This window comes from Olea europaea, unplaced genomic scaffold, assembly GCF_002742605.1.
Source record: "Olea europaea var. sylvestris unplaced genomic scaffold, O_europaea_v1 scaffold2588, whole genome shotgun sequence".
Lineage (NCBI taxonomy): Eukaryota > Viridiplantae > Streptophyta > Magnoliopsida > Lamiales > Oleaceae > Olea > Olea europaea.
In genome coordinates, this window is record NW_019244186.1 from 55,116 (window position 1) to 63,972 (window position 8,857).

At 35.6% G+C, this 8,857-nt stretch overlaps 1 protein-coding gene and 1 pseudogene across 1 annotated transcript; one reads left to right on the forward strand and one right to left on the reverse strand.

Moving 5' to 3' along the window:
- Positions 1-91: 91 nt before the first annotated feature.
- Positions 92-2,355, reverse strand: LOC111382942 (protein FAR1-RELATED SEQUENCE 5-like). Its single transcript, XM_023006988.1, has 4 exons — positions 2,257-2,355; positions 2,093-2,159; positions 499-1,755; positions 92-342 (listed from the first exon to the last, which is right to left on the reverse strand). Exons 1-4 carry the CDS (start codon positions 2,353-2,355, stop codon positions 92-94), a joined length of 1,674 nt encoding a protein of 557 aa, XP_022862756.1.
- Positions 2,356-2,482: 127 nt separating this feature from the next.
- On the forward strand, positions 2,483-6,466 carry LOC111382943 (annotated as a pseudogene).
- The last annotated feature ends 2,391 nt before the right edge of the window (positions 6,467-8,857 follow it).

Sequence of the window (8,857 nt, forward strand, 5' to 3'; positions counted from 1 at the left end):
TAAAATTTTCAAACCCCAAAAGTTCACCTGTCAAGAAATTTTACTCAAAACAAATGCCTCTTTTCTTGAAAGTATACAAGGACGTGCTTGTTCATAGAAAACATGATGTAAGTAAAGGAAAATGAGAAGAGTAACCTATCAAATCTGCTATATTCTTGCCATTAGTGAATCTCCCAGTCGGCCCTTGTGGAAAATCAATTCCGTAAGGCAAATAATTGAAATTTGCACTGGTATTCAAATTATTATTATTTCCATTATCCACTAACGAGTCACCAAAAATGAAGTAGCAAGGAAATTTTGGTTCAGCAAAGACTAATTGTGCCTTTAAACTTAACGATACTCCTACAATGAAAAACTGGATGAACCAGACTTCCTAATATTGTTCGACAAACTGCTTTAGCGAAGTCTTTGAATGCACATAGCCATCAAAGAACGCGTTCGTACTCTCACTGCGTTGAGTTGTGGACATTCCTGCCTAGAAGCTGGTTTTAAAATAACTTGGAACCCATCGACATCTGTTATCGTACAGTCCGGACAACCATGCATTATCATACAAATCATATGTACCAATCATTACCCTCCAGCCATCTTCAAATTCTTCAACAAATTGTGAATCGTAAACCAAACCGTGTATAGCATGAAATATTGAACCCTTGTCCACGTGATATCCAAACTTCTCCGGTAACTTTTTCAATATATGCCACAAACACCATCTATGTTTCGTATCGGGGAACACAATTGCAATTGCATTCTGCATTGCCTTGTCTTGATCAGTAATTATACCCTGGGGAGCTTTTCCATGCATACACTGCAGCCATGTCCTAAATAGCCAGACGAATGTATCTGTATCCTCATTCGAGACCAGCCCACATCCAAGCAGAGTAGATTGTCCGTGATGATTAATTCCAACAAAAGGAGCAAACGGCATGTCATACTTATTGGTGAGGTATGTGGTATCGAATGTGACGACATCACCAAATTCTTTATACGCCTGCCTACTCCTATTATCTGCCCAAAACACATTCTTTAGCCTCGAATCTTCGTCCAAATCCATACTGAAGTAAAACGGGGCGCAAGTGGCTTGCATTTTCGAAAAGTATGATTGTATTGCTACAGCATCCCCTTCTCGAAGTCTCAGACGCCGAACTTGCTCAATATAGTTTCGACAATCCTTTTCCATGCACGCCATATTTTCGTATCCACCTGCTTCGACTACTGCAGAGTTGAAACTTTTATGTAATGGAATTCCTGCCATATCATTAACTTGTAGCCGCCGTTTAACATGAGCGCTCAACTCTCGATTACATCGATATAGTCTCGACTTGGATGGACTTGTTTTATGATTATGCTCCAAATTTACTATGTTTATTCTCCATATTCCGCGACTGTCCATAGATGCAGTCAACCTCGCCTTACAACCTGTCTGAATGGTTGGTTGCGGTTTCAAAGAACCAATTGTAGTACTACTTCTTTTTCCTTCACGACTACAAGTCAATGTCACATATCTCACAATACCATCGTCATCCTTTTTGGAATTTCTTTTCCTGAATGGAAAACCTTCGGCATACGCAAATTTTTTGTAGTAGTCAAACAATTCATTTTCATCATTGAACTTCATTCCAACCTCGGGCACTCGCAAAGGCACATCATCTGTTGCTACAATTTCATCACCCAATATGTTCACTTTTTCCACGACATTCTCAGACTCAGATTCTACCAAGACAATGTCATCCAAATTCTCCAACATATTTTTCCCTGCAACCGTAAACGTAAAATCAGTTGCAATAATGATTTAACCAACCTGTAACTTTCTCTCTAAAAATAATGTAACTTTCTCTCTAAAAATAATGTCAACCAACATTGGACCAAAAATTAATGGTTTCTGAATTGAATCAGTTCATACCCCCCACCAACACACAGGTTATAAAAGGACAAAATTATGCAACAAACTGCACGAGAAAATGCATTTATAGGGCCAAATTGCCGTTCATATTGTATAGATCTGGTAGATTTGTTGTAATCTCATATCATTTTTGTATATCACCTTCCTTTCAATTCCCATAAACAAATTTCAACTGGGGCTCCCTTCTACGCATAAATGGCGGATTCGCTAGGGATGCTACAGGAGTAGCTTTTGATCGTTTGAACGGAGTGTTAAACTACCAACAAGAAGGAGCAGAGACGCTTTAAAAATGCATACGAAACACCATTGCTAGAAAACTCATAAAATATGGGCAGATTCATTGATTGTCAAACTTTCTTAAAATCTTTAACCTTTTGCTTTACAGTAAAATTAATTTTCACAACAAAAAATGAACACAAGTTTGTGATTAACTCAAGAATAAAAACCACCATTCTAGCCGACATTACAGAAATTTTAAAATCGGAAAATACCCATTACCTTTGTCGGCCATTTTTGAATAACTGTTTCCAATATCTGTCTGAAATTTGTAGGCACTGCAAATGGTGAAATTTGGAGAAAATGGGCCGTATTTCGCTCGAAGAGGGTAAGAACCGTTCGCACCTAAGAGTCGTCCTCCAGTTCGCGCCTTGTTCGAAGCTGAAGATTTACCCAGTTCGCGCCTTGTTCGAAGCTGAAGATTTCTTGTCTTGTTTAGTGGGTATAGGGTCGGGTAGGGAGGAAAGATAAAGGAGGAAATAGTTTTTAATTGTTTAGTGGTTGCCAACTTGCCAACTTGTGTATATTTTAATCAACAATTCCACCTCCTTTTGTCAAGGACCGTGTGAACTACCGTGTACAACAAGAATAATTCTTTTAGTTTTGAATTCATTTTTGATTTTGTGCTTCTGTGTACATTTTGATATTGCTAAAAATGCGTTTTTTTTGTCAAGAAAAAGAAAAGCAGCTACCATTGTGGTTAAGGCATTGAATTCCATGCTTATTAAGGCATTGAATTTCATGCTTATGACCTGCGTTCGAATATGCTGGCCTACCAATTTATTTGGAAAAATTTTTGTACTGTGCATATAAAAAGAAAATTCTTATGTATTGAATTGCAATTTATAAAATCGGTGACTCAACCAACTAAGCTATCCAACTATTTGCAAAATTGACCGTTTTCCGCATTTTGGCTTGGTTTAATTGAAAACGGCCAAAATGAAATTTTTGCCGTTTTCTGTTTTCTTTGTAAATTTTAAACTCGTTTTCCAAAATTCTTTTATGAAAATAGATAAGTAAACATGTTTTCAGTGTTTTTGAAAATTAAAAATAGAAAATGGCCTAAAAACAGCAAAGAGAACATACCCTAATTAATTAGGATGGAATTTGTATATCTAATATTTGAATATGAAATATCTTATTTGTGAATAATGAAACCTCCTCCCTGTTTTTAGAATAATGATCAGGATTTGATGTAATTTCCACATTTTTTAATAAATGATCCTTAAATATGGGTTGGGAGAATTGAAGTTGCTGGGCTAAAATCGAAATTGAGCATAATTTTTTCTTTTTTGTCACATTTAAATAGAGGAAATTGCACATGATAATCTACTTAATATCTTAATACCAATATTACATCTTCATATTTTTTTATACCAAAGATACAAAGATTATAAAAGTAAAAAATGAAAAGAGAAGTCCATGTATGCTTCATGTTATCTACGCTTAAACAATAAGATCACCATATCCTCCCAAATATTTTTCTTTTTCAAAATCCCTTATTTCAACCCTTAGCTCCTTCAATGGGGTGAAAGCCTATTATGGTGTTTGCAAAAGCAATCAGAATATTCATAAAATTGAAGATCATTGTAATGAATCAATGATGAGAATTAAATACCCATGCATGAAATCCACTAGTAAAAGTGATTGACTAGTATAATGATTTGATTGAAATCCTCCAACCATCTTTGGAAATCCATAAAGCTTTAGATAAAGTAAGTGAGAAGCATATAGCTTCATAAGAGGATTTATTGGTGGTAACAAGTTGTATCTATTAATTGAATCGATCATTGGCTAGCTACGTTTAATAAGATACTAAGCCACATGTAATGAACAGTGTATATATATAAGTCTTAAACATGACTTCATAAGGAAATTAAACAAAAATGGAATAATTCCCTAAATTATGTAAATTCAATCGAGAACGTTCTTTAACTAAACTTCTAAATAGAGATTTAGTAGGTCTACATCGAGTGGGATGGGGTTGAAACTTTTATACTAAAAGGTCCACCAATGATGGCAATGCTACCTGTCATTACTCAAAAGGTAATCCACAGTTGCAAAGGGTAATAATAAGTCATTCGATATGTGGATAGTTTTAGTTTTATATAAATCCACGATAACCCTATCCTAATTAAATAATACAGGTTGTCACTGGATTGAGGGTTGAGTTTTAAGCACTTAATGAAGTTCAGTACTAAAATACAAGTATATCTAAAAGTAACAAAGATATTGGAAGAACTTCACCTAAATGAACTTCAAGATGATGCCGCCTCAATATTGAGTTGGAATTTCTCTCTTAAAAGTTTGTTGAAAATGATAAGTGCAAGACCATATTAACGTTAAGTGAGTTTAAGGAACTTGATAAAATGTGATACTTGTGTGCATGTTCTTCCGATATGTCACATAGAATAACTGGTTCAAAACTTCACGCTACATTTGATTCTAACTTTACTTTGTTTGAATTACACTAAGATTAGATTCAAATCGAAATATATCTAATCCTTATGTATAAGTATTGTTAAATGTGAATATGAGACTTACTGAATTTTTGAACGAGTGGGGGATTGATGAAGAATTGTTGTTCAAAATCAATAAGTGAGATGTGTGGAATGAAACGAAAAATGGAATCAAAAGCCATAAAATTGACCTAATATAAAATAATATAATAAGTAGTGGACAAAAAAAAACACAAAAAAGAGGGAATTTTATTGATTAAATACAATGAACTTCTAAAAATTTTTAATTTGGCTGAGATACTCAAATAAATAGAGTAATAGAAAGTATTTGTACAATATCTAGATCTAGTCGACCAAAATATATATCATCTAGGAAGTAGAGTGATTCCCCCTTTTTTCAAAGTTGGAAGGTACCCATAGATACTGAGTTCATAGAAATTTGAAGCTCTGCCATTTTGTGATCTATGTGACCACATAGATTTGTTCTATGTGATCGTACAGAAGGATGAATTGATCGTTTATGGCCGTTAACAATTTAAATTTGATGGCTTTTCGAGAACTTCTAACACCACTTCGTATGGCATTCTTTGAGGGCTATATATGTGTGTGTGTGTGAATCAAGAAATCACAATTGAAAAACACTTGATATCAATATTCATTTCCACAAAACAAAGATCGAATTCTTGTTTCCTTTCATATTCAAAATTTCTCCTTGTGTTCTTAAAGTTTTAGAGAATTACACCGATGCTTAAGTATTAAATTCTCTATAAGGTTTGATTAATCCTGCAAATCATTTGCCATGAGAACCCTTTGAGCACCGAAATTGTATCCGAGAGGGGCAAATATTGTTTGAGGACAACGATATCGCGTTCAAGCCTTCATATTCGTTTTCATCTTCTTGATATATTTTCTATCTTGCTTCTTTTTCATTCCCCTGGTGTTGAAATATTTCCCAACAATTATTTTTAATAATAAGGGATTCTTGAATAAAGTCCCCATGGATCGATATATGAATGAGTTTTTTTAGAGGAGTGTTAAGGGTTTTGATGTTTGTAATGCAATTCGTGACGGGATTGAGCACATTAGACAATGGCAAAAGCAGTTGAAGATTGTTTCATGCTCATTGGACAATCAAACGAGCATTGGTGAAGGATAGATTCGTCGTGCTACGAAGGCATTGATCGATTTGACTATTGGGATGCTTGAAGAGAAAGAGTCGAATATGGCTTCTGCGTGTAGAAATATGTCCTTTGGGTGCAACAATGTGCAGAGTTAAGTCATTTGGCCATATCCGATCACTTTCCTGGAGTGTCTCACCGTCGTGGTCGGCTGCTAAGAAATTACAAGCACTAGGAAACAATATGGTTGCTCTGAGGGGTAATGAGGTTATGGCCACCAATGGACCAAACGTAGGCATTTTCACCATGAGTTATGTGCTTTTATTCGTAATGTTTGCTCTCATGGCTGCAATCCCATGTCAAGACCGTGGCCTTCAGACTCACTTTTCTGTAACTAGGCAGTTCCTATGCTCTCCCTCCATTAGAGGATTTTGGAAGAGTTGAAGCAACGAGACCAGAAAAATGCTTGTGGGTTGTTGAAGGAGATTCAAGAGATCGAGAAATGAGCACAACACATGAATGAATTGATCTATTCTTTCTAGTTCCCCTTGACAGAAGAAAATGAGAGTGAAGCCGGACAGAGAGTAAAGGATTTAGGAAAGGTGTCTGAAGCTATAAAGGATGGATTGGATCCATTGGATCGCCTGGTTAGAGAAGTGTTCAACAGAATCGTGTGCAGCAGGACTGAGGATCTTGACTCTATTGGATGAGCAAATAGTCACGATTGATACAATTTGAATGGAGGAGTTTGCACGTGAGCACCTAAACTGGAACTTCCTGATGTTCTTTTTGTTTTGTTTTTCTTAGATTATGTTAAGAAACAAAATGATAGTAGACAATGCGCCTGCAATATAAGGGATAAAAAGGATTCTCTCTTGCATTTTCACATGATATATCATGTAAAATAACTAGAAATATGATTGGACATTCGAAATTGTTATTCATCCTTTGTTGCCATTATTGAATTCAACAATTCCACAATTAAAGGTTTGATCAACTTTGCACTAAGATAAACATACACACAGTGGTTGTACCAGGGATTATGTTTGGTAAAGCAGGACTAGATATGTGGATAGTGTTGGAAAAATAATTAGTTGTAGTAATGATCAGAGCAATAAAATGCAGAAATATAAAACTTATCGTCCGATCGAGTCTCGTGACAACACGATATCCTAAAGTGAAATTGCCCGTCGATAATTGTTGCGACCTCCGTGGACAATCACTCCCAGGATACAACGATCGTAAACCACTTGTACAACAATCACGAATGATTTTTCCAAAACTCTCAATTGTACTCCAGAATATATGTAAGAATCCGAGTATAAGAAATTCAGAATATGAAAAGGAGGATTGATGCAAGATGGTTTTTCTATTTTCTTTTTGTGTGTGTTTTTCTCAAAACGAGATATGGGTTTATATAGGTAAGATGGAAGTAACAGTCTCCACTATGTTCAGAGAGTAATGGAGAATTTTAATGACTGAGTAATGGGTTTTTCAATGACTGTTTGTGGGTTGTTACAAAAATAAACTGTCAGAAAAACTGGCTAATTTTACCTATTAAATAATAATAAAAAAATATTTATTTTATTTTAGTCAAGGAAGCCCAAGAGCTCAAGGCCAAGACATTTTAATATTTGCGTGGGGAGTGACTCGAACCCCTGACCTCACACACAAATGTCTCATTTCTCACCACTTTTGACACTTTATCTAATTTGATTATTTCTTTCATATTTTATATTTATACCATAAATATATAACAATCCCCCACATAAAAGAAATAAGATAAATGAAAATATTACTCTGGAGTACGGTAGAAATCATGCAAGCTTAGATTTCTATCGACTTGAACCTTGACTTTGTATATTCTATCGAGCTTACTAACTGTAGAGTGAACTATGTCTTGAACTCTACAATTATAGTTGCAAACTGAGACAATAGAACACACGCATGATTTCTAGAACAGTCATTAAGTTCTCGAGGTTGTGTTCATTTCGGCCGTGAACTTTCCCAGTTTCTTTGCAAACTGAGACAATAGAACACACACATGATTTCTAGAACAGTCATTAAGTTCTCGAGGTTGTGTTCATTTCGGCCGTGAACTTTCCCAGTTTCTTTGCAAACTGAGACAATAGAACACACACATGATTTCTAGAACAGTCATTAAGTTCTCGAGGTTGTGTTCATTTCGGCCTTGAACTTTCCTAGTTTCTTTAAGTGCTCTAGAGAATTTGCCTCAATTCTCATAAGAAGCGGCCCCACTTCCACACTCAAATATGTGCTTCTATCAAGGGCGCACTGTATCTAAACACTCCACTGAATATCAGCTATACGAAGCATTAAGAACATTAGCTCATCCTCTATTCAATACAGTTGGTACTACGCATCATAGGGAGGGGTTTGGAATAAATCCAATGTAGTACCCCCACAGACCACTCTAATAACTTTGTTGTCCCATTGAACCTTGACCATGGAATCTCCAATTGCAAAGTTGGGTTTCCGTTATAGGTGATCTAATAAATAATAGGCTTTAGCCCCATCCCCCTCGATGTTTGTTGAATTAGCTCTCTAGCCAATTCTTTGGTTAATAGGTCAGTAATATTATCACTTGACTTCACATAGTCAATAGCTATAATTCCATCCTTAGGCAGCTGACGCACAATATTGTACCTCCTACGAATATGTCTAGACTTTCCATTGTAGGATGAATTTTGAGCTCTTGAAATAGTTGCTTGACTGTCATAATGTATTGAAATAGTTGGAAATGGTTTGGACCACAAAAGAACATCCATAAGAAAATTCCTTAACCATTCAGCCTCCTCACCTGCCTTATCTAAAGCTATGAACTCAGATTCCATAGTAGATCTAGCAATGCAGGTTTGCTTAGTGGATTTCTAGTAGATAGCACCGCCTGCTAATGTAAATACATATCCACTTGTAGATTTACTTTCATTGGTATCGAAAATCCAATTAGCATCACAATATCCCTCAAGTATAGCAGGAAATTTGGTATAATGTATTCCCCAGTCTAGAGTGTATCTCAAATACCTCAAGACTCGAATAAGAGCATCCCAATGTTCATTGTTAGGATTACTAGTATACCT